This window comes from Strix uralensis, chromosome 3 (assembly GCF_047716275.1).
Source record: "Strix uralensis isolate ZFMK-TIS-50842 chromosome 3, bStrUra1, whole genome shotgun sequence".
NCBI lineage: Eukaryota > Metazoa > Chordata > Aves > Strigiformes > Strigidae > Strix > Strix uralensis.
In genome coordinates, this window is record NC_133974.1 from 36,229,294 (window position 1) to 36,255,525 (window position 26,232).

General features: G+C 35.8%; 1 protein-coding gene across 4 annotated transcripts in view; it reads left to right on the plus strand.

Moving 5' to 3' along the window:
- Positions 1 to 26,232, plus strand: part of MYO6 (myosin VI) — a 116,450-nt gene that overhangs the window by 66,579 nt on the left and 23,639 nt on the right. For all 4 annotated transcript variants that reach the window (XM_074861898.1, XM_074861899.1, XM_074861900.1 and 1 more), the window contains exons 13-25: positions 6,056 to 6,213; positions 7,196 to 7,287; positions 7,757 to 7,829; positions 10,162 to 10,289; positions 11,289 to 11,384; positions 13,476 to 13,649; positions 17,226 to 17,264; positions 18,849 to 18,942; positions 20,889 to 21,019; positions 21,161 to 21,238; positions 22,569 to 22,698; positions 24,496 to 24,586; positions 25,883 to 26,033. In XM_074861898.1, the coding sequence (XP_074717999.1) occupies positions 6,056 to 6,213; positions 7,196 to 7,287; positions 7,757 to 7,829; positions 10,162 to 10,289; positions 11,289 to 11,384; positions 13,476 to 13,649; positions 17,226 to 17,264; positions 18,849 to 18,942; positions 20,889 to 21,019; positions 21,161 to 21,238; positions 22,569 to 22,698; positions 24,496 to 24,586; positions 25,883 to 26,033 (1,435 nt within the window). The remainder of the gene's footprint in view (positions 1 to 6,055; positions 6,214 to 7,195; positions 7,288 to 7,756; positions 7,830 to 10,161; positions 10,290 to 11,288; positions 11,385 to 13,475; positions 13,650 to 17,225; positions 17,265 to 18,848; positions 18,943 to 20,888; positions 21,020 to 21,160; positions 21,239 to 22,568; positions 22,699 to 24,495; positions 24,587 to 25,882; positions 26,034 to 26,232) is intronic.

Below are 26,232 nucleotides of genomic sequence, written 5' to 3' on the forward strand. Positions count from 1 at the left end.
ACTGAAACAAAGTAACAGCTGATTGATTTAACCTTGGTATGTCACTGTGGCCAGTAAAGGTGGCAGGTGTTGGTTAACACATGCTTAGGTTATGTCAGACCTATGAGGTGAAAAGTTGATCTTTGAGCACTTGAGAGCATCGGCTTTTTTAGTCCTCAGGGGATATAACGGATTTGAGTAATGAAGATTTCCACTGGTCAAGAGCTTATTCTGTGCAAGAGAAGTAATCTTGATCTCTACCTAATTCTAATCAAGAATGCTAAATTAAAAGAGAATAGCTGTAGCGGAAATATTGTTTAGTGCCTGCTTCCTGATCTCCAGGGTGAAACTGATCTTCCTAGTCAAAGTTTGAGCATAATAAACCATCAGCGACAACCTATGCTGTTTGAACGTCATGTTTTTTTGGGGGTACACAGGAGCTCTTCTGAATTAACTCATACTCAGGAGTCTTAAGTTTAGCATGGGTATGGGCTGTTGTTCAGTAATACATTATTACCAAATAGCTGACCTTTGAGGGGTATTTCTAGATAGAGCAAACAAGTAGAATTCTTGGTAGTCTGCTTATTTCTGTACTTTGGGAGAAGGGATGTTCAAGAGTTAGAACTTAATAGTGAGTACCGTGGAAAAAATTATAATGCAGAGACAAAGGGTAAGTAATGTTTGGGGAGGGGTTATTCTGCCTTCAGTTAAAAGCTCAAGATCTATATCTCTTCATAATATTTTCAATAGTGCTTTTCTGGAAAGTGATTATAAATTCCTCCTCTCTTCCCCCCCCCCCCCCCCCCCCACTAGAAATTGGAGATTTAGTCACTATCATCTTGCTGCCTTGTTAGCTAATATGGAAAGTTAAAAATAATTTTTCTCTTTATAATAACCTTTACATGTAGGAGAACATGGGTCTTGTGGGACAAAGTGCCTCCAGTGGCCAGTATTTTCCAAGTTTTACTATTTGCTGTCTTCTAGACCATGTCTAAATTGACAGCAAAATCTTTTGATATATTCATCCAGGAGAATCTTTATCAGTATTATGGATAACATTAGAGTAGGAAATTATATATTATACAGTACAGATGGTACCCATATTAACACATGGCAGTATGAGAATTGCAGGTTTTGAAAGTTAGTAACATTTTTCACTTAATTCAGCTTGTGATCCACTCTAACTGCTGATCTTTCTCTGTTGACTCACTGCTTAGCTCGTTATTCTCCATGTTGCATTTATATTTTTGAATTCTCTTAAGTATACCACCACACACTTTCCTTTACAGAAATCTATCTTGTGGGTTTTTAGATTGTATCTTCAATTTGTGAAAGTAATTTTGTATGCTAATCTTGTTACCAAGATTTTCTGCTTTCTTAGTTCAGTATTATCAGACCATTTTTTAAAAAATACCTTTACTTTTGCATTCCTTTTAAGTGAAAGTGTTAACTAGAAGCAGAAGGGGTTTGAACAAATGACATCCATGTTGGATTCAGATGGCAGCCTACTGGAAATGCTCTCAGTGAACTATTGAGTCAGCCTCTGAGAACAGACTAGTTTTGGCTCTTGTACACAGAACATACAGATAAAGCATGTCTATATAGTTTCCTTTTGAGAATCTTTGGTGGGACATATCAAGGACTAAAGCAAAGGTGTATCATAATATACTGCTTCCCTTTCACCACATCTCAAGTGACCCTGTCAAGAAAGGTTTCTTATGAACAAATACAATTTTAGTTACAGCTTCAAATTCACTTTGGATTAAGACTAGAAATTTTCTGTTCAGCATATTTACCCTGATAAGCCTGGGGCGTTCTTAGCAGGGTACTGTTTCGAAAGTCTGCAAACACAAGGAGTTATGTTGTTGTGCCAGCAGATCTTATTTTTCCCTAATGTTTTATTTTGTGGATCGAAAAAACATTCAGAGGGCTCCTTCCACCATCTCAGAGGATTAATGCATTAAGCCTCTTTCTCCAGCCTTTTCTAAACTTGTGCAGCTAAAAGCAAACATGCACTAATAAATAGACTAGTATCTTCTTGTGTGGAATACTGCATGTACAAGGAAAGCGGACTGGACTGTTTTAGATATTTATTAAATAGCCACCAGGTTTTTCTATGGTGGCGTGGTTTAGAAACTATTTGATTGCTATCAATATTAGAGTTTTGACAAGAACATTGTTTTATTTTGTTCTGACAACCCAAAGAGCTACTCATTTCTCTCTCTCTTTCTTAGGGACCTTTTGTGTGCAAGTAGATCATGTGAGTCCTAATAGGTCACAGTGAATAAATAGCTCAGCTGAAATCACGGTGCTCAGAGTATAACAAAGGCTTTATTCTGCTGGGCACAATGGAGCCAACAAGGAACAGTAGGAGGGTGATGCTAAATGCTATCTCTGTGAATTTTATTAAATACTAATGTGCAGTGGACTGCCAGGGAGACTTGACAGCTGCACTACATTTATCGGTCCTTGTTAGTCTCCCAAAAAAGGCCATAATGATCACCTTGTTGGCTGATGTTTTTACCATCCATGTAAAGTGTGTTTACAGAGAGAAATAATGTGTTAATATTCAAACTTCGGTACACCTCTTAGACTGTAAATGCACTATATACTCTCTTATTCATTTTCTCTCTTTCCAAGACGACTTTCAAAGAGGACTCTGTCATCACAAAGTAAATTATTTCACTTATTTCACAGTGTGAAGAATTTACCTTACATCATTCCTGGTCCTCCACTTCTTTTGGTGTACATTTCCTACCAAAATGCTTTTTTTTTTTTTTTTGGTGGAACTGAAGCCCCTGTTGGAAAAACATTGTGTTTTTTTTAAACAAAACATTTTTCTACGGTTTTTAGACCTTCAACTTTTCTCAAATTACAAATGTGCTGTTCATATTCTTTTAATTACATAGACCTTTCACTAGGTAGGGTTATTTCATCTAGGCCATTGTATTTGTGAAGCAGTAACCTTATTGGATGACAGTAGCTGATGGGTATTGCCTTGCTGCGCTCTCTCTCTTAGTCGTCAATTATGGGCAAATTATACATATTTTAATTATAGTTTATTCTGGAAAATGTTTGGGGACTGCATGGATTTATCCACAGGATAAATCCAACCCATGAGAGCGCTTTCCCCCAGGCCTCAGATTCTGTGGATCAGTGGAAACCTTGCTGAAGAAATTACTATGAAGACCAAACATGTTTTTTTGTTGCAGCCTTACCAAATAGCTTAGAATTTGGAAAAATTTCTTCCCTGTTCCTGACAAATACGTGATGGATAGAGGAGAGGGGAGAAGGTGAAGTGGAGGAAGGAAAATATATCTTTTCCTGTTAAGACAAGAAACAGGAGAAGCAAACAGATTCATTTGTCAGTGTGCAGACCAGAGGAAAGGAGGAGCTGAGGGAAAGCAAGTTCATGAGAAAGAAGTTACTCATTCTGAATGTCAGGTCTGTAATAGGGCCCTTTTTTGTATCTACTGGTATCTACCAGTGCAATTTCAGCATTATTTAGTGGTTCTGTACTTTCAGCTGTGGAAAATGCATTGCAGGGTTACATTTTCTTTCCAGGGGTTTCCACTGCATACTATGAAACCTAAAATAACAATAGGGGTTTGTGCAGTCCTGAAATTCTACTTAATAATGGCAGACTTTGTTACTTTTGACGAACAGGGCTGTTTTATAAATAAAATCTCCAGAAGTATGACTGTTTGCCATGTTGTTTAAAAAAATAAATTGAAAGCATAAATGATTTTAGTGTGTTGTATTATGTAATAGGCCTGCAGCTGACGTGGGAATTAGTATTCTGATCTCTTAAACGTATCAGAATGGAATGTAAAGGTACCTTCCTTCTATTTATAAGATAAGATTGCTGTCAGTGCTCATTACCATAAGATAAGTCAGAAGATACTTAGTGAAAGACAAGATTGTGTGTTAAAGCTAATTACTATCTAATGTAATGTAGCTGCAGGTGTCCTTAGTGAATGGAGTCTCTGGTTCCCCGACTTACCAGTCACAATAGAAAGTGATCTCCATCAGTCTCATGTTTCTGCATCAGAAGTATCATCCTTGAAAAAATACAGAAATAATAAATTTGAGTTATTTTAGTGCTTATGAATCTTGGGAAGTGAAGGAAATGATGCAATATGGGTAAGCTGTGTAACTTTAAGTTTTCATTTTCTTGCCTGCCGGTTCTTTGTACTCCTGTGTACAGAAAACTACCTGGAGGAGGCGATAGGGCAGTTCTGCAGCCGGGGCATCTTGAACGTTTTATGTAGGGCTTACTTAAACAGATCAGTTAAGAGGGTCTTTTTTTAAAACAGATCACTTAAGAGGTACTTTTTTTAAATGTAGATTTGCTTCATACTTGAGAAGTTCCCTAACTGGTTATCCAGCACCTTAGCTGGACAGTCTATCCTTTGATTATTAATAATTGTTACTGTAGTGCTGGTGGTCCAAGGATATGAGAGGCAAGGTGTATGGGCAGAAGTAATATAGGGTGTTCAATGGAGAGAAGTGATTTGTTTTATTAAGCCAACTGATTGAGATATTTAGAAAAAGCTTTTGGCATGCAACCATCGTCCTTTATTCTTTATGACAAAGAGGACAATTGTGATAAAAATAATGACGTTATTTGTCCCTGTTCCTCCCTGCAAATTTTATCAGTTTGGTTAGCAAAGGCGCTCTCCCTAAAAATCTCCTCTTTTGATTTAATTTAACATTGGATATATCATCTGTATGTCATCATACAGTGTTTTGCAAAGCCTTTGTGTACCCATAGTTGTTCTAAATTGTAGGCCTTCTTTCCATGCATGAAATTTTGATGCTGTCTGGTCAAGGAGCTATCAGTATTTAATTTTTTTTTTCCTTTTTATTTATATTTTTTTATTGACATGTAAAAATCCTTTGGAGAGTTTTGATCTTTGACAGTCTGATTCTGGTCTGGTCTGATTCTGTTCAGATTAGTGGGGCTTTTGCTTTTGAATTCTTTGGCACCATGATTGGGATCTAAGGGCAGTTTGCAATCATACCGTGAAGCCAAAGGTTCATTTTTCATGCTTCTTTCACATTGTTTGTCAAGCACTTCCTTACGGCTTTATCCTTGTATCAGTTGTCTTATTCTGGAGACTTCTACAGGTGCTTCCTCAGCTGTGTACAGTGTAACTGTTTTTCTGTTAATCTGAAACCTATTAAAAAAAAAAAAAAAGGTCTTGTAGAATGTATTGATCCACAAAATGATGTGGTTAAAGGTGCTTTGAAATATATGCATTCTAAGCCTGTCACTGTCATACTGACTTTAGGAAATTGCTAGATATATATTCTTTATACATAAATATGTAGCTAAATTTGCCTGATATTCACACAGTTTTGTTCATGCATTTCATAGGCTCTGAAGTTGTGACTCGTGGGGGTTTTTTGTTGTGGGTTTTTTTTTTTTTTTTGACTGCTAAACTAGGATATAAACTTGTAATAGTCACAATGCAGAATAAAGGTTTATAAATAAGGTAGGGCGAATAAATTCTCATCTCTTAAAAGGCCCCTTCTTCCAGTGTTTAAAAAGAATCCTTATTTCACGATTGCATATAACTTTCACCATGAGAATGCACTCCCTTATCTATGTTTTTTTATTTTTGTTAACAATTAACTTACAGCCTTATAGTTTTTATTATAGCACTTAAAAAAGCATAGGGTCGAAAATAGCAGAGCAAAACTGCACTGTAGGCTTTATTACGATTAGGCAGCTCATAAATAGTTGAAATATTTTTTGTAGATGGGAATATATATATTTTTAAGTACCTTTCTCTGGCAATTATCAATATAGTTTCTGATTATCTGTTGAATGAGTATGAAAACATCAGCATCTCACTTCTACTGAGGATAGTGAAGCATTATTCTTTCTTTTTACAGGTAGGATAGTTAGTCTAACTTGGCAAGATTGTCTCCTACCTGGGCCTAGAGCCCAGGGGCTTTTTTGTAAAATTATTTACAGTAATTGGAAAGATTCTTTTTAAGTTTAGAGTCTAATCCCAGTATTTCAGAGTAAGGAATTCTGAAAAATAAGATGTGTATTTTTGTTTTTTAGGGTACCCTTGAAAGTGGAACAAGCAAACAATGCTCGTGATGCCTTGGCTAAAACGGTGTATAGTCATCTGTTTGACCATGTAGTGAACAGGGTAAACCAGTGTTTTCCATTTGAGACTTCTTGTTTCTTTATTGGAGTTCTAGATATAGCTGGTTTTGGTAAGTATACTTAAAAAAACCCCTTTTCTACTCATCTATCATTGCCACAAAAGATTCAATGGTAAATTTTGTAATGGAGTGTGGAAGAGTTTTCTTTTTGGTGGTGGTGGGTGGGATGGGTTACAAGAACTTAAGAAGATATGAAGAGAGCCGATAAAGCCTCATTTTCCTAAGATACAAGAGTGTAGAGGAGATCTAGAGTTTCTCCTTATGACCTAATAATGCTAATAAGTGTTAGCGTCAAAGTGAACATGTAGTGGTTTCAGATTCCTGTAGTGTCTACATAGACACAGCTTTTGAAGGACTCCAAAATTTGGAGTGGAATCTTACTGTGGACACTCAGTAAAATTAGAAAAGGTATTGCATGTGCATGCTGTTTTCCCATTCAGTCCTGAGAAGATCACTGCATACTGGCACACAGTCAAATGAAGTCTCTGAATTAAGATACTGTTTCCTGGAGGCTGGATAGTTCTGTTACGGAATTGGACTTCGGGCTCCTGGTTGTTCCCAGGAAGTGGTGGGTGTTGATGGTTCCCGTAAAGCTTTTGTCCTGTTTGGTTCACTGAGATTCAGAATAGGGCATGTTTTCTGGTGTGCTCTAGCCCTGCTAAGGTGGTCCAAGAACAGTGAAAAAGGGAACCTTTGGTTTTCAGGTCTTTAGAGCTGTGATATCCTGTGCCAGCCTGTTGTAACGTGCATGCATGAGAATGTATTGGTATAGGTTCACTGTATGGTAGTATCTTGCTTTGGTTTGATGCCAGATACAACTGTCTGTTAATTGTCTTAGAAATGTGATCTGCCACAGTATTTCTATATTTGTGTTATGTGAAACTTGAAAATCTGTAAAAGCGTTTATTTTACTGAAAGAAACAGATATGGATCTGAACACATCTTTAAATATTAGCACTGTGAAGCTTTTTTTAGTTACTATGTAATATAAATTATCTCCATTTATCATAGAAGTTTAACTTCTGTTTTTCAGAATACTTTGAGCACAACAGTTTTGAACAATTCTGTATTAACTACTGTAATGAAAAACTGCAGCAGTTTTTTAATGAAAGGATTCTGAAAGAGGTATGTTATATTTAATGTTATATTTGAGGATTTATTTTTTTAGTAAAGAGATACTTAAAGGAACACTGTTATCTGTAAGATTGCACATTATGCTTAGATTAAAAAAAGATGCAGTTGACAAACTGTTTTCCTACTGTGTGACATCTGATTGTGCCAGAGAAGAATACGGCTTTTTGAAAATCAACAATCTTTTTTCTTCTTCTTTTTTACCATTCATTAAAATGAAGCATCCAGATACTGGACAACATCTCATACCTAATGGTAATATCTAATTGCTTGGGCATATCATTAAGGAGGTGAAGTTGGAATATATTAAGCTGTGGAAGGAAATTCTAAAATTTATGTTGATTCATGCTGTATTTAAAAATGTCTTCATGTTTATTTAAAAAAAATTTTTGGTGGGTAAAAAAAATATATGGTGAGTGGTATTTTCTCTTTTCAAAACTTTTTTTTTTTTTTTTTTTTTCAGGAACAAGAACTTTACCAGAAAGAAGGCCTGGGGGTTAATGAAGTGCGCTATGTAGATAATCAGGACTGTATAGGTATGTACTTCTTGAAATGTCAAGGTATTTGTTAGTGTCATGGAGAAAAAAAGCTTCAAGCAGAAGAGGCAAGATATGCATAGCACTAGTGGGTTTATAGTTTTATGTTTTTAATGACTTGCAACCTTGTGAATTCTTCCAGCTTTGTATAAGATTCCAGTTCTGGTTGGCAGTAGAGCCGTGTTGTCCTATGGTGTGTAATAACTGCAGCTGGGACTTGTGAATTTCTTGTGCATTTTCCTAGCAAACTAATTAGAACACCTAAATAAGGTAAAGAAAGTGAAGAAGGGTGTGAGGGTGTCTGGTGAAAAATATTCCATGAATTGGAAAAAATCCTATTCCGTTGCCCTCACCTTTTTTTGAGCTGGTGAGCAAAGAAACAAAATGAACTATAGGCAACAGGGTGTAGATGTTACTGCTGCTTTTAGGCTTCCGCAGACTGATATATACGATAGGCTTAAGGTTGAGTTTTTTCCTTGTTTTTTTTTTCCCCCTCTGTGTTCAACTTGTGTTCTCTAAATTGGTGTATTGTGAACAAAAGTTCATTTTGCTTTTGCATTTACAGTAATTTGCTTTATGGTAACTAGTCAGTCCTGGCTGAGCAGAGTGACAGAATTTAACATCTGTTGCAAAATGTCTGGTTCTGAGTTTCTGTAGCTCTGCTGAAGAAGTTTACACTTTGACAGATAGGACTGTGCAGTCACTAACTCCGATTTAACTAAAGACAACTCTTGTCCAGCAAACCTCTTAGCCATCTTGTGAAAAAGCAACAGGAAGGTATTTAGAGGAGGGAACAAAAGCATAGCAACAGGAAATAGGTGACTTCCATGAATACAGATCTCTCTTCTAGTGGCTTAATAATGTGTTTAATGTGTATATGAGCCTGAGCCTGTTCCCAGAAATGTTACAGTTTTGAGACTGTCATGTTTCTATAAAAAGGGTTGCTTCCCCCCCAGTGCATGTTTCTGTGGTTTGTTGGTTTGTTGTTTTTTTGGTTGTTTTTTTTTTTTTTTCTTTTTTAACATATCTAAGGATCAAAAGGAGTTCCCTGGTGCCTATTGGAAGAAAAGGTCTCTGACTCATAGTGAGAAAATGGGTCAGGTTGTTGAGATGGTTGCCAAGTTGTTGCCTTTTTCTGCCATAAAAAAGGTTTGGGCAGGTTACCTAAGAATACAAGTAGCAGTCCCTCAGTCATGAACCCTTTTACCATTCCAACCATCGTATATCACCCCATCACAGATTTGACGCATTTCTTCATTGTATGAGTTATGCCTTTTTTCTGTTCTTGCATAGTCAGGAGAAAAGGATTTTCTACTGTCTTTTGAAGTGAGTGAGAAAAATTGTGTTGGTTTCTGACAAAATTTTTGTTTAAGGTGTTGGACCAGGCTGGTGACAGCAGTGAGCATGTAGAAATACTAACTGTCACAAAAGAGAAGGATACTATGTTGACATGGACAATTTTTTAACACTATAGAAGAATCTTAGAAACAAGTCATTAGTATATTAGAATCTTTTGATGGAATGGTAGTCATCTCTGTAGCTAAATTAGCTTATTCAGATTTCATAAGCATAAATTCTTTGCTTTGGGACTGTCTTTGTGCTTTATGTATAGCCTCATACTGTTTACAATCTGTGGTAAGGGTTCATAGGCATTGCTGCAGTACAACCATTAGTCAGTTTTGTAGATAATATAAAAAAAATTTTAAAAGCTGCAAAATTCTTGTGTCTAATACTTTCAAGAGCATGAATTTCTATGTCAGCTTTCAAGGGCTTTTCTGTATGTATGTGAAAGGTCAAGACAACACACTCGTAAAGAGTTGTGAACCCGCCACTGTATGTGCAGGCCTGATCTGCCTTTCTTAAAACAAAGGCATTTCATTTTTTCCCTGGATCCTATTTTGAATGGAGGTATGTGCCTTTTCATGCTTTTAGTTTTGATATGAGGTGAAACATAGATGAAAAGCTTGAAAAAAAACACCAACAATATAAGCAATTATCCCATAAGGACCTATGGTCATACCACAGAAATATTTAGGCACCTTTTGTGAATTAGATGGCTAAATTTAACTGGAGACCCAGAGTAAAAATCAAACTGTTTTCTGCCGTATTCCTTGTATTAGACTTAGAACTTGATATGTATAGGATATAAATTAAATCAACAATTCAGATATGTAGAATTAATTTGCAATGACTTTTTTGTACTTTGTGCTAACAGCCTTCCCTAGATACCTTTATACAGAATTGGATCAGTAGCATTTTAAACTTGTAATGTTCACTTCTGATATGAGTTTATATATTCAATTTTTGTAAATATATTTTGTTCCATTAATAGATTTGATTGAAGCAAAATTAATAGGTCTACTGGATATTTTGGATGAAGAAAACCGTCTTCCCCAACCAAGTGACCAGCATTTTACTTCAGTTGTGCACCAAAAACACAAGGACCATTTCAGGCTCTGTGTAGGTTTATTTTTGCTGTCTTGTCTTGTTTTAATAAAACAGTTCTTGGAACAGTTGATAGAAACACTTCAATTTAATGAAAACCTTTCCTAAGAAATCTCATACCACACCAGTCTGCAAAATCCATATTCTTTTGTTAAGTACAAGTTTGGTTATTAGGTTTGTTGAAAAGTTCACTGAGGGCTTAAGTTGTCTAGCAATTCTAATATCCTGCTGAAACTAAAGCCATATTCTTCACTTACGTTTGAAGTTTGTTAACATCTAATGCATGAAAAGGAAATAAAAACACGTTTTAATTTAGGTTATTTCATACCATTTGAGCTATCTTCAAAAATTGCTTGCTTTGGAGAATATTTGACTCACAGGGAGTGTCTAGCTAGCACTTTGGAGATGAAAATAGGGAACACACAAGGAAAACCTTTTTGTTGTTAATTCTTTAACATACAGTACTCTGGAAAATTAATGCAAATTAGTGCAATTTAAGTACATGCTTTCTGCTGAAAAAATGCAAGCAAAGGGAGCCAAATAAAATTGTCATCCATTTACCTTTTGTTAAGTTTCCACTTAATCTTGCTTAACTGGATTGCTGTGCAATGAAACATTTTTGTCGGTATGCGTACGATCAACTAGGTTGCCTTTTCAAATATACCATCTAAAAACTTATTTTAAGCTTCTATCTAATCCTATTCATGTAACAAGGCTATTAATCAGCCCTGGAATTAATGGCATAGAAATTGTTGATAAAAGGCAAAAAGAAAATCAACTAGCTGGTGTTAGCAATCCTGGTGACTTTTATTTTGAATGTGAGGTATATAAGGGTGTGGTTTTTGGAATTTTCTGGTTTGAATGGGAATGGTAGTGGTCATCCCAAGTGTACTGCAGGCAATGTAATTTTTTAACTCCTAGTGCTCCTGGCAGAATCATGGTGATTGTTTTAAGAATAAACTTTTTCTCACTCTCCAGTATAATTTGTCTTTGTAATTCAACTTTTAATTCCAGGTTCCTAGAAAGTCTAAATTGGCTGTTCACAGAAATATCAGAGATGATGAAGGCTTTATTATCCGACATTTTGCAGGAGCAGTATGCTATGAGACGGTAACTTTACTTGTGCAAAACTATTTTTATTATGTTTGTTGTATTTCTATATTTTTAAGGGTATATAGGTTAAATAACAAAATTCCCTTTCATTAGAGGAGAAATTCAAAAGTTGGTATGTCTTAGCTTTGAAACTAATTTGTGAGTATGTGACAGAATTGACAGTTTCTTTTAAATTCTCAGATTACAGACTGTTTTGGTGACATATTTTGTGTAAGAGTTTGTTATAAATCTATAGGTAATGGTGTCAATATTAAATATATTGATTCACGATCTACTACAAATCTTACATCAACAGACCTTTGCATCTTGGGGAGAGGAATACATGATATAAAAGTATTGTTAGACTGAAGAGTAGCTTTTCAGAAGCATTGTTATCCTTGTCTGCAGTCACTGTTCATGTTATATTAAAAATCACATTTTATACTTTTTTGTTTTCCATTTCTGCTGGCAATAGAATTGTTCATGTAAGAATATGAAATACCTGAAATTGCTACATTCAAAATACATTCCATATTCTTGTAATTTTTCGACTATTCAGCATACAAAAACATCGAAACATCTGAAGCCAATATGTAAAACCTATTTTTTTTTTTTTTTTTTTAAATAAGAGTTTAAGATAAACAGAAGATCCATAATGCTTTGTTCTGGTCTTTAACTCCAGTGTGTAAGGGGAAAGCTGCTTCCAAAGATTTATTTTTTTTGTTGTCATTTGAAAATGCATACTTTGAGAGCTTGTTCTTTCTTACTTCAAAATACTCCAAGAATGGTGATGATTGCTGTGCTGTTTGAAGTAGGCACATTCTGTAGGTCATTTTACAAATAAGAAAATTGAAGTCTGTGTGTTACCTAACTGATTTTTCTGAGGTTGCTCAGTGAGTCAACATCAAAATAATAAATAAAACTGGAACACATTTGTTCCAAGTGCTCTATGTTAAACTGTGTACCTCATCATGATATGTTAATAATACCTTAGAATGTCTTCAGGAACAGAGGAGCCGGATATGAGCACATGAGCTCCACTGTTAGAGCTAATTAGATATGAGGTAACTTTGGTGCAGAAGCTATGCTAATATGCTTGACTTAATTTATGCCCTCCCTCAGAGGGACTTAGCTTGGGCCTTAAAACTTTTGGGCTATAGCTGCCTTGTACCTCACCTGTTATTGGTTTCTCTTTCCCACTGCACTTGTGGCGGTTCTCAGAATCTGATTTGTGGTGAGGACACTCATCTAGCTGCATGCATATTTCAGTCTTCTGTTTTCATAGTCCAAGGGAATTTTGGAGGCCTGTGTTTGTCCTTTGATTCTCATCACCATTAAATCCTTTTATGGGATATCTGGCAAATTCGTATTTTCTTTGAATTAGTCTTGGCCTCTTCTGTTCATAAATATCAAAGTGACTATTAAAGTTACACCAGAAACTATTGAAAATTTTGTTAACTGTGAAATTGGATACTAGTGTCTTGATCTCTGAATTTCAGTGTAATCTGTTGTTCTGAACTTGTAAAAGTTAGTGAGCAAATTTAAATAAAGAGGTAAGGTTTGTAGGAAGCAACAATATCTTTTATTAAATCAACTGTTCTTAAATAGTCATAGTACTACTAAAGTAACCATTTTTCATTTCATTTTCCAAACTCTAGATGCACCAATTAAATTCCAAACTGTAGATGCACCAATTAAAGTGTGCATGTTAATTCCTATTTCACAACAGATCTTAAGTGAAGATCTACAAGCAGTGAAGAATTAAGCTTCTCAGAACTCCCAAGTCATGATGTGTTCAGTGCTGGAAATGGAAACAAGGAGGATAATCATTGGCAAAACCAGAACTGATCTCTTAAAAGTCCCTAAACCTTACCTTGGGTTTCATGATTCCAGCATGCTTCAAATTTAAAAATATCCTTTCTCTCTGACATTAGTGTTTTCTGTGTCCAGATGAAAAGTTATTTGAAATAATGTAAGAATATTTACCCCACATACTCTTGCTGATTTTTGAATTAAGTATATGATATTGTTTTCTTTAATTTTCTTTAAGACTTCAGTAACTGGGGCAGTGAAACAAATGTGCTATTATTTCTTGGGTTGCCTTTTCAGATGCAATTTGTGGAAAAAAACAATGATGCTTTGCACATGTCCCTTGAATCTCTTGTATGTGAATCCAAGGACAAGTTTGTTCGACAGCTGTTTGAATCTAACGCTAACAACAACAAGGATCCCAAACAAAAAGCTGGGAAACTTAGTTTCATCAGTGTGGGAAACAAATTCAAGGTAACATAATATAGCAAAGAATCTTATCTTCTTGTAATATATGCCAGTTCTGAGTTCCCTGAAATAAGTAAAACCTAAGGTTGGTGGTAATTTGAGATTCAGAGAAAGAAAATTTTGTTAAAAAGATGTTTTTTCTGTAGAATTATAAGAAAACAGTGTATTCAAGCTACATGCTATGTGTTTCTGTCAAAAAGATGTTTCATAATAGTCCTCACAGAGATTGTACAGTAATTTTTAAGTCAGAATTTTGTAAAGCCACATAGAAGTCTTTATTCAAAAGGTTTGCAATCTTGAGATCTAAATTTGGATTCTGTGGAGTGTAAGGGGTTCTAATGTGACAAAAGGTGTTCTTCCATCCTATCTTAATTGTGCATTCTAGAAGATGTATCAATTGGCTACAGTTTGCCATTCTCAAAATTCAATACCTAACCTAACCACTGTTTTTCCTCTTCTAAAATATATTCATGGCTTTCACAGAAAGATGTTCATTGTGCTGAATGTTTCCTTTCTCAATACCTGAATCTGATGCTTCTCCTCATTTTCTCCTTTCTTCTGCTTGTGGTAAAGCTGACCTTCAAACCTTGTCTTCTCCAAATGTTTTCTGCATCCTTTTCTCATACAGCAGTTTTATTTTAGCTGGACTATTCCAGCTCAGGATGGCTAGAAAGAGAACTATAGGGGAATTAAGAGATGAAAAGCAGACACAACCGTGGGCTGCAGGTAAATTTTTCAATCTCATGGATTTACTGTTGGTAGAGCTGCTGCAATTTCAGCAAGAGCTCTTCTCAACACATCTGGGCCAGATCCAATGAAGGATTTCAATGCCTTCAAGTGCTGCAACGTTTTTGGTATGCTACCTTACCTAGGGCACCTAAAACCCCACATCATGTTCCTAGCTAGACTCCTCATGCAGTCCCTGGGTAAAGTAGGTATCTTAGACAATCCAAAAATCTTTTTGTAGAGTGCCAATAGCAGAAGAGTTTTCGCATTTCTGCTCTATGTCATGGTTAAGTGCTGAATCAGGACTGCAAGATAAATTCCTTCTTGCATAATTGTTATCTTGTGGCTGGTGTTTAGAACTGTTCTCTAAAAATGCAGGGGCTGAAGAACAGGAAGGGTATGGTAGCAGCACTTACTTCAGTAACAGTATTCTGTTTCAGGTCTATACTGCATTCAGTGTTTCATGTCTACTGTATTTCCTGGAGTCCAAGTTAATGGTCAGTCTGACAAAGGGAATTCTCTTTATACCTTCTGGAGATGAGTTGTCATGTAGCCAGAAGTAAAACTGTTGGGGCCAGGAAGAACAGGAGACAGAGCCTGACTTGTAAGGTAGTGGGTTTGGTATTTAACTGAGAACTGGGCAGCCTGCTCATTTCAGTTTCCTCCTTCTTATATAGTGGTTGTAGAATTAAACTGTAGCAATTGGTTTAATATAAAATGCATGATCAGAAGGCAGACTGAAAAATGGAATTGCATACAGATAAGCTATCTCCTGAGCCAACCCTGCAACCATGAGTGTTGTAGGTGAAGCTAGGATCCATTGTTTTTTATAACTGCATTTTCAGAATGAAGCCAAGCCAAATGATCCCAAGATGTGGGATCTTTGAGATAGTTTCCACTTTCTTCCATCTGGGTTTTAAATTCCTCTTGCATTTAGCACCCCACATCTGGTAGATAAGTTAAGCAGCAATTGACTGGGGAACGTTCTGAATTGCCTTTTGGACTTTGGTGTTCACCTCTACACCTAGAACATGACTAAAGTCCTCTTTGGATCTGGCCCATCAATCTATAATTCTTGCGATGTTTTCAAGTGTCATGGCATTTTGAATGTACGTGTTACTTCCAGTAATTCATTTAGTGTTACCTTCCCAGACGCAACATGTGCTGCTGATGAACACTAATAGCCTTGAAAATTTCACTTCAGATGACATCAAAATAAGATCTATTATCTTAGTAGAAATTTCTTCTCTTTAAGAATAAGAATTCTTAGTGCATCAGTATGTCAGTCAGTCTCAAATTCTTCTGATTATATCAATTATTGGATGATGTTGCAGGGACTTCTCTTTATGAAATCCTTCACACATCCCTTCCTTATAACTAATTAAAATTAATTCTCATAAATCAGTTGAGGAAATAATGATTAATTAGTTCATCAGATCTACTCAATCTTTGGGATGATTTACCTTACTACAGTAATGATGGATTAAATCGTAATAATTCAAAGAGCAGTAGTTTTAGCAATATGTTTTATTCATATGATCATTTAATTAGTGAAATTTATCTGAGAACGGCTCTGGCTTATTTCTTGTCAAATCACGGAGTATAAGGAAGGGGTATTTTTCCTCGACAGAAATGTACTTTGTTGATGGAGATTAGGCTGTCCCTTCCAAAATTAAGCATCTATAACTTAAGAAAACATAAAGATTATATTCAAGTAGAGATATAAAGAGTATGTGTAAGTAAGAACTGAGCAGGAGGTTATTAGTGTTTGTCATGCCTCTTGTGGCACTCCTCTCTTTCTAACCATATCCATGATAAGTTAAAAAAACCCTTGATTTTATCCACTGGAAGGATGACTGGCAGCTGTAGTTGACGCGTATTGCCCATACAAACCTGGTTTCTTGGATTCAAGGTAAAGATCTGGTTAAAAAAAAAAAATTAGTCATAAGTCAGATCCTTTAAATTTTGGTTCCAGTACAGAAAATGAGGACTATGTTAGGACATACAGAATTTTGTCTTACTTCAGTCTGTATACTTAAAGCTTGCTAGTAAACTAGAAAGGCTGGCACAGCAGTAATCCATGTGGTAAAACAGACACATCTGTAAAGTAAAAGTATAGCTGTTTTCTGATGTGGTTCTGGGATGTTTTAAGTCCCTACCAATTGCATTCAATAGCAACTGTAACTCGTTTTTCCTGATAGCCTTAAGTCTCTGGTGATCCTGTAGACTTGCCGCAAATATTCATAGGGCTGTGGTCTTTTCTCATCACAGCATGTTTAAATCCAGCCTCAGTAAATGTGATTTTAAACTTACAGTCTATTGTCATCAACAGAGAATTAAAAATTTTCAAGTTTGGAATTAAAAATAGACTATGCAGTTCATTCACCTAAATGTTGACTTAACGTCAAAAAACCCAAGAAAACTCTGAATATATCTGTTTTCTGTGTTAATTATTTAACATACAAATATATGCTTGTTAGATTAAATTTGGACTTTCACAAATTTTCAGTGTATTTTTTAAAAATTATTGCTGATCAGTCTCATTTTCTTTTTAATTTTTTTACATAGCTATTATTTCCTTTATTTTCTCAAATGGCACTTTTTTTGATAAGTATGTTGTAGTAAGTAACTAGTCCATACAGTATTGTTGTACAATTAAACACAATCAATTTCCTCAGGACCATTCATGCACACTTGCATGATTTTGTCTGTTAAAATTTGTGAACATTTGATTTATCAATTCTGTCTGATTTACTAACAATGAACATGCATGCAGTAATGTTATACCACTATTCAGTGTGTATATTTCTGTAGCTGTCGTGGTAAGACTCTTGAAATACCTGTTTTCTTTTACAGACTCAGTTAAATTTGCTTCTTGAGAAGCTTCACAGTACTGTAAGTATATATAGAGATGCAGGCTCTTACTTTTCTGACATAAGTCATAATCAATTATCTCAACAATATGGTTTACAATAAATGTGATAAGTAATTGCTTTAGAGTTTGCAGTTATGTGGCACTTTTGAACCATCTTGCTGTGCAGGTGATGATTATTGAGTTTAAAAAAACCCATCACCTTTAAAAAAGTTGTTGTAGAATGAAAGTTACACAATTTGAGTAAGCACTTTTACTTCCATTCACTGGTTATCATTGATAACTAATTTGCAGAAGATTTGGAGATGTTATTTAGAAGTAAGGCAGGTGATAACTTGTTATCAGTTACTGTTTTCAGATTCCATTAAGCCGGTAAAAATAAAACGTTTAATTTCACTTCTGTGATAGGCAGTAAATGCTCAGATGGTCAAAGAACCTGATTCCCCTAATGAATATTTGCTAATTTAGCTGTTATAACTTGACAGTTTGTGGAATTCTTCATGTAGCTCAACATATCTTTTTTTTTTTTTTTTTTTTTTTTAGAACTTGGAGTTGTAGGAACACATTCTTGTTTTTCTTGACCACATGTTCTGACCAATTTTAGATATGAGGTTATGCTCTGTCAAAAAAAGAAAAAGGGGGGAAAACAATGGCAAACAAATGGGACAGGTGCTGATGTGTAGCCAACGTTACAATTTTACTGTACTCATGAGGCTGGTCTGAAAGAAAGATGATCTCTTTCACACAGAACACTCTGGAACTGAGACCCAGTCCAGGGAAAAAGTATGTGGCCACGCTTGCTGCACTCTGAGTTTAGCTACCATGACTGAGGATGTATTGTTAATATAGAGCTCCCTTGGCAGGTGCTTTCTCACTCTCAGCTGAGAGATGGAAAAAGAGAAAAGATACTGCAAACCAGGAGTAATGTTATGTTTTCTCAGGCCCAATTTTGTTTTAGTATGTTAAGGTAGGTTATCATTAGCAGCCACCTGTTAGAGTAAAATCTGAATAATTGGATGGTATTTTGCAAAAATAGCATCCTTAAGGAATGTGAAATCATCAGAGAAAGCAGTAGTCAAAATTGTAGAAATGGCACACATGGTGATGAGAGGAGCAAAGTGGAACAACATGGGGGAAAGGAGAGTGAAGCCATGAGCTAAAAGAAACTGTAAAAAATAAAAGAAGAAAGGAAGGTCAAGATCATCTGGAATGTTTTCAGTGTCAGGAGGCTGGTAGCATGTTCACTGATGTGAACTCTGGAGGACTGAGGCATTTAGGTGATGTAACTGTAGAAGATAATGAGGGTAGTAGAATCTAGACTGCTAAATCATAATTAGATTGTACTAATGTTAAGAAGAACAGTTGAGTGAGAACTGAAAAGTTGAGGATCCAGTTAATAGCTTGAGCATTGAGATCAGTTGCATCAAGACCAAGGCTGGAGTGCAAAACCGATATACGAGAGAAAAAGAATGTCAGCATTTCTCTTTCGGAATACTATTATTTTGTATCTTCCCCCCCCCCCCCCCCCTTAATTCTTAAGTGACTAACTGATATTTCAGAAGGTTTAAAAATGTGTAGATTCTGCTAACTTCTTGTTTTGGTAATAGGGGTCTAGCTTTATTCGCTGTATCAAACCTAATTTAAAGATGACGAATCACCATTTTGAAGGAGGACAGATCCTCTCTCAGCTTCAGTGTTCAGGTAATATATGCCTCAGATATTTTTCCCTCTGTTTATTACTTTGGGCATTATAGATTGACCTAAGTTTGAAATATGTGAGATGGAAGCAATATTTCCTTGCTTGAACTGTTGCTTTCTAGAAGGTAGCTTATTTATGCCCTATGAACAGTTATTTAGATTCTTAGTAACCTAGCTCTCATTTTAGTCAATAGAACCCTAGAAATAATTCATCTGAACAGCCATAAGGTCTCTTCTTCACAAGAAGAGTTGATGTTATTTCCATCAACTGTTTTTTCCATTGATTATAATGAGAGTTCAAACTCTAGGTGCATAGGTAAGAAGCCACTTAGCCATATATTGGTACATAAATTTAGATTTCCTGACCTGGAGATGAATCCCATCTTTTTGTGTTGCTCACAAAGTTAATAGGGCAGCAGTTCAGTCCAGAGCAATAAAAGTCCTTTAAATTGCTTTGACAGTTGAAGTGTTAGAAACTCCTGTGTGCACTTAGAGGCAGTCAGTATTAGCGGAGATATCTAATAATTGAAACACACCTGTTTTCTTGATTTTATATATACTGTGATAGAGTTAAATCGTATTGTTTTACTTTCTCAAAATTTCTTTATACCACTGTTAATTTGATTTGGAGCTGAACTTCCAGTGAGGGCACTTCAGCATAGTCTTTGCTGTTGCTTTGTATACTACAGATTTCAGTGCTACGTTTTCATTACTCTTGAAATGCTAGGTGCTTTTCAATTTTACAGCTTTATTTTAAAGAGTGACTATTAGCAGTTTTGCTTATGCCCCACTGAACAGTGGAAGGAACTGCTTGCTTGGGAATTAGAGTGCTAGTATTGTCATTCTTCACAGGGTGTTAGTTCATCAAAGTGCTTCAATATTTTTTTTCCCCTTTTCTGTATTTTTAGTAGCTTGTGTTTAATTTTTTCTCTTTTTGAAGTCAGGATACTTCCAGGTTCTGCAGCTGATGTTTTGACAAACCCACGTGTTTAACATGTCATGCTATCATCACAAAAGCTTAACAACTTTTCAGAAATTAGAATTCCATTAGCATTGCTAGTAGAAGGTATCAGGTTAATAGCATTTGGCATGTCAGAGAGGAAAAACTAACAAATTAACTCCCCCTCCCAACAATTGCAATATTTTACAGTAGTCTTACAGGCTCAGTTTTCCATATGTGCTTTCTTTAGCAACATTAATTGAAGCTTAATCTAGTAAACCAAAGTTATAACATGTAATTTTAAAAGAGCAAGATGTAATGCTATAAAGTCTTTTTTGAAAAAGGAAGACTTAGTGTAAACAAATTAAATTTCCATTGAAAGCAAATTAAGAGCTAACTTAAAAATTTATATGCAAGATCTCTTGAAAGTTGTTTAAAGCAGTGAGCAAAAACTGGCATGGGCAAAAACTGGCATGGCCTTTGCTGTTTGAAGTAATTTGAACCTTTTAGTGACTTTGTGTCTGTGCTTTACTCATGTCCTAGTTGCATTCAAAATGTAGTAGCAGTATTTGAAATGTTAAAATTATATCTTAGCAGCTGATACCTAGTACTGCACTACATCTCACTAGTATCATTGACATGATGAAAAGAAAAGCCCGGTTTGAGTTGTTTTTTCTCTAAAAATGCAAATGTCAATTCTGCTAAAAAGGAAAAAATATTTAGAAGAAATATTAGAAAAAAAAGTCCTCTGCATGATTGCGTGTTACTTACCTCTCAAACAGGGAGAAAATTGTATGGGCTCTTCTCATCTGTTCAGTATTAACTTCTTATGAATGATCAGATGATCAAGAAATGTTAGACTGGATCAAGTCCCAGCTGAACTTTGTGGTTTAGTCTCTGAACAATGTCTTTGAGGCTTATGTCATAAACTACTGGTTATCATAAAAATCATTGCTTCATTTTCATTTTACTGATAGCAGCTTTTGTTCATGTGTTTCTATGAATTTAGGAATGGTGTCAGTTCTGGATTTAATGCAAGGTGGTTTCCCTTCACGAGCTTCATTTCATGAACTGTATAATATGTACAAGAAATACTTGCCTGAAAAATTGGCTCGACTGGATCCTAGGCTTTTTTGCAAGGTAAGAAAGAAATTAATTCTTCTATATCATCCAGGACAGAAAATGTATTGTGGGGTTTTTTTGTGTGTCTTTTGAACTTTTAAGATTTTTTTTTTTTTTTAAGGAGGCAGAATATAATCATAACTGTTTTCTGTATTTCAGGCACTATTTAAAGCCTTGGGATTGAATGAAAATGATTATAAATTTGGGCTAACCAAGGTGTTTTTTAGACCCGGCAAGGTAATGTTTCTCTTGGAATTCATGAATCTTAGAATAATTTTGATTGGAAGGGATCTCTGCAGGTGACATTGTTCAACACATTGCTAAAATGTGTCCAGTTTAAATAAGGTTGCCCAGGTTTTTTTGTAAATACTGTTCATTTTCTATGAAAAAAATCAATTCTGATATAATTGGTTTCATGGTCTTGTTGCTAATGCTGCTGTATTCCTAATGCAATGTTTGTATTCCCAGACATTCTATGAGACACTTAAGCCTTATGTTGACTATTAAAAAAAAGAGCAAGTCAGAGCAAAGAAAAGATGTTTTCTAGTAAAATCTGTTTATAGCTGAAATCCCTTTCTGTGATTCTGAGCATTGCTGCTGCTATGGAGAGCATGTCTTCTGTGAAGACAGACTGAGAGAGTTGTGGTTGTTCAACCTGGAGAAGAGAAGGCTCTGGGGAGACCTTATAGTGGCCTTCCAGGAAGGGGGAATCTACAAGAAAGATGGGGAGGGACTCTTTATCAGGGATTGTAGTGATAGGACAAGGGGTCACGGTTTTAAACTGAAAGAGGGGATATTTAGATTAGATATAAGGAAGAAATTCTTTACTATGAGAGTGGTGAGACACTGGAACAGGTTGTCCAGAGAAGTGATGGATGCCCCCTCCCTGGCTGTGTTCAAGGCCAGGTTGGACGGGGCTTTGAGCAACCTGGTCTAGTGGAAGGTGTCCCTGCCCGTGACAGGGGGGTTGGAACTAGATGATCTTTAAGGTCCCTTCCAAGCCAAACCTTTCTATGATTCTATGAAGTAGGGAGGAGTTGTTACTAGAAAGGAAAATTACTGTTGCAAAAGAATGTTCTTACTGTCATAATTACCAAAAATTAGAAGTGTGGTATTTTCAGAAAAGGTTGCCTTTAGTCAGACTCTTATACAAAGGTTAAAAACTGAGAAGTGCTTTCAGGACTTTATTTTTTCCTAGGTACAGAATTAAAGGTGTCGAAGTTGTGGAAGGCCAGAGTAAGTGTTTAGGATGTAGAGAAACAATTAATTTTTAAAAATTTTGGCAATAAGTATTTGGTGCTTAATAAATGGTTGGATTATTCAAAATGCTAGTTGCACATCAATTAAACAAACAAACAAAAAACCAGTAGTCATTTCTGTTATCATTAAAGAATGAAGTAATGCCAGACATACCTGCTCACTTGAATTACTTAAAAGCTGATATAATGATGACATTCAGTTGACATTAAAAATATTTTACCTTTTTAGCTCAACATGCTCTTAAAATAATAATGTCTAACGCTCTGTTCTCCTAATTTGTAAAACTTTTTTTTTTTTCACTATTTAGTTTGCAGAGTTTGATCAGATAATGAAGTCTGATCCAGATCACTTAGCAGAGCTAGTTAAACGAGTGAATCACTGGCTTATCTGCAGTCGTTGGAAGAAAGTTCAGTGGTGTTCTCTCTCAGTGATTAAATGTATGTATTTTATCTTTTATTAAGTCAAAATGTTTGTTAAAAATATAGAAAAGCAATTTTTATCACCTTGAAATGTGGTCAAGGACGTGTATAGCAGATGGTTACATACGGAAGTCTGTGTAATTGATTTCAAGGCTGGTGAGATTTTTTTATGCTTTGTTAGGTATATTCAGGCAGACTTAAAGCAGAGGTTTTTCAAAATGGGCCATACAGCCCACCACCAGTCTCCTGTGTCCAGTCTGCTTGGGTGCTCACTGATGCCTGGGAAAACACTTGCAAAACACTTGCAAAGAAATAACTAGTTATCACAAGTCTTTCAGGGGAGAGACTTCTGTATCAGCAGGAAAGACCAGTAGATCAACTCTCCACTGACAACATGGAGTCATTTAGTTCTGGGAAGGGCCTGCACAGAGGTTGTCATCTTCAGACAGAAACTGCGTCTTCAAAAGCACTGACATGAACTATGGGGCAAACATCTCCACTCCAGCAATTACTGCTGATAAGCAACTAAGTGCCTATCACTATTGATACGCAATTTCAAAGTTCTTGGCCTGCCCAGTTTACTGTGCAGAGTAGGAATGAGGTGGTAAGGAATAGAGATTGGTGCCTGTGGGGTGCTTCAGTAAAGATGTCTGGGAGGTGAGGAAAGATCTGATGCAGGATGTCAGAGATCTGTAATAACATGGAGGGTGGAAAGTACACATTAAGATGGGGAAGAAAAGCATAACGGCCTCATGCCTTACGGCCGTGCATTTGGGCCAGCACAGTCGTGACATCTACATATGTCATGGATACTGTTTGTTGCTGTTTATTTGGGGACAAATAGAATTTGTGAATTCTTCTATAGATTTCAGATATCAGAAACTGTAACACTAAAATCATGTTTTTGACCTAGAAATTTATGACATTTAGTCTATTTCTCAGAAAGATAGGACAGAAAGTTTGTGATTATGTCCAAAAAATAGAATCCCAGGGAAATTATATGCTGGTTTTATGTGCCTTACATTTTTTTAGTGTTTTATAGGAAGGTAGAAGCTAATTTTATCCAAACAATAAAGCTGAAATAGATACACAAAATGGGGAGTGCATCTTTGTGATTACCTAAGTCCAGTAGTCAAATACCACTGTGGTGACAAACCATATGCTCAGCTGTTGACTAAAGGCAGCATGGATCCTTCAGCATCTATGCTCCCTCTAGTATATGCAAAAACTGCATTTATTGTTGCACTTCTGAGCTACTCAGCCCACATGCTTGTGCTTGTGCCTTGATGTTATTCTTTGTTTAACTTGCCTCCTTGTCCCAATCATTTGAGTCTTTAGATGAAGACTGTATTAGAACAACAACAGCTGGAGGTTTTATTTTGTGTTCTTTAATTTCAGTATTGCAGAGAAATGCTCAGCAAAGTTGCATCCAGTTTATTATCTCTAGAAGATACTGGCTACTTGATTACCTTTTCAGCACAGGACTTAAGCTTGGAGCTGAGCATTTCCTGCTTGCTAGGTCCAGTGACCTTTAACTGAGGGTACTATGTCTGTGAATCCCGAGGGGTGGGGGGCGGCGAACACACGTGAGTGTGCGCGCCCTTAATTCTTCCTGTTTGTTTTGGGTGGGAGCCTCTATGCCCGGCTCAGGATTGTGAATTCTGTTGTCTGCTGTGTCTGTAAGTCTTGTGGTTGTGGTGTAGACCTAGCTCTCAAGCACGTGTTTTCTACATACAGTTTTGAGCTGTGAGTAATATAGGAGTTGTGTTTAATTGTATAAACCATTGAGTCTCAGTATCTTCTGTGTGTTTACAGTGAAAAATAAGATAAAATATCGAGCCAGTGCCTGCATTAAAATACAAAAGACTATTCGTATGTGGCTTTGCAAGAGAAAGCACAAACCACGGTAAGAGGATATTTCTTGGTTGAAGAAAATGGATTTTGAATAATATTTTCTTGTTAATATAAAGAGGTGATTTACTATGCTTAACTAAATATATCTGAACTCATAGAATGATGCTAAGTATGACTAAAAGAGAGAGGTGCTGTGTTCTTCCTCTCTTTCCCAAGGATGAATAGACTAAATCTGAACCTTTCCTAAGAGATGTATAGTTCTTTGTTCATAAAATCCTTCAATGATAGCCTAGTTATTAGAAATCCTTAGTTAAGTCTCTCTAAATGAGATTTAAACTCATTAATTTTTGTCCTTTACCCATTCACACCTTCCTCACCTTCCTTTATAGGTCCACTTTCTTTTTTTTTTTTTTTCCTTCTTAAAAACAATGCTGTGTTCTGTCTGTCTTGTCTCCTCTTGAAATTAGGTAATTCCATTAGTTTTAATCTGACTGCATGGAGTACTGATGAAAAAATCATTTTGGTCATTAAGCTTTGCTGACATGTTTTTGTTCTTTAATAGAGATCCAGCTCTCCGTTCTTTAATAATGGAGTTCTTACAAAATGTGTTCTTTTACATTCTTTGATACTTATGTTTCATTTTGTACCTTGGCATTTCTGACCAAAACCCCCGTTTTAAGCTGTTCTGTACTCATCTTTTTGATTTATGTTAAATTGAATGTACTCATCATTTGATATAGTTTCTACTTTTTGTGTTGGTTTTTTTCCTGAATCCCAGTTCAAGGATTTCTTTCTAGAAAGACTGTCTCTGCAGAGTTGTAACTTGTATGTGTGGCCTTCAGTATTGGTTCTTTAAAAAAGGTCCAAGTTTTCCTGGACTACTCTTTTCTCCAGACTTTTTGTACCCTGTGGTGTCTAATGACTGGGTTCCCTGCTGTGTAGTTAAGTTTTATCTGATTCAGTCCCATTATTGCTCATTGAGTAAGTGGCCCAACTCAACCTTTATCCACTCCAGTCAAAATCCTCTGGTGGATACTAATGATTTGTTACTGAGGGAAAAAAAGAAAAAAAAAAAAAAAAACTCCATATTGATTCTCAAAATAAAAATGCATTTTTTCATTTTGAGCTGCTGTCTGCTAATAGTTTTTAATATTGTTTGCAAAAAGCTCCATTGCTTAGTTACTTCATGTGATAATGTTTGAATTTCAAAAAAGAGGGTGAGTTGTATCAGAAGGCATACCTTGTCTCTCCTATCTACCTCTTTAATGTGAGTGATTAGTGGTAGTTTTAAAAATATCACCCTTGTAAAAACATCTCAAGATACAAATAAACTGTCTTCCCTTCACAGCATTGATGGCCTGATAAAAGTGCGTAAGCTGAAGAAAAGACTTGATAAATTTAATGAAGTAGTGAGTGCTCTGAAGGAGGGAAAGGCGGAGACAAGCAAACAAGTCAAGGAGCTGGAGTATTCTATTGATGCTTCAATGACCAAAATTAAGGTGTGATCACAATCAGATAAATAGTTTCTTATTACTGGAGTCTTCTAAAACTTAATCTAAACTAGAAGGCCAATGTATTTTTCTTAATAGAAAAGACATTTTAACACAGAGGTCTTAATTTTCAGAGCCACTGGGTAAATCCTGTTTAAAATTATTTGTGAATGTAACTGAAGTGAATCCTGAAACTGGGTGCATATGT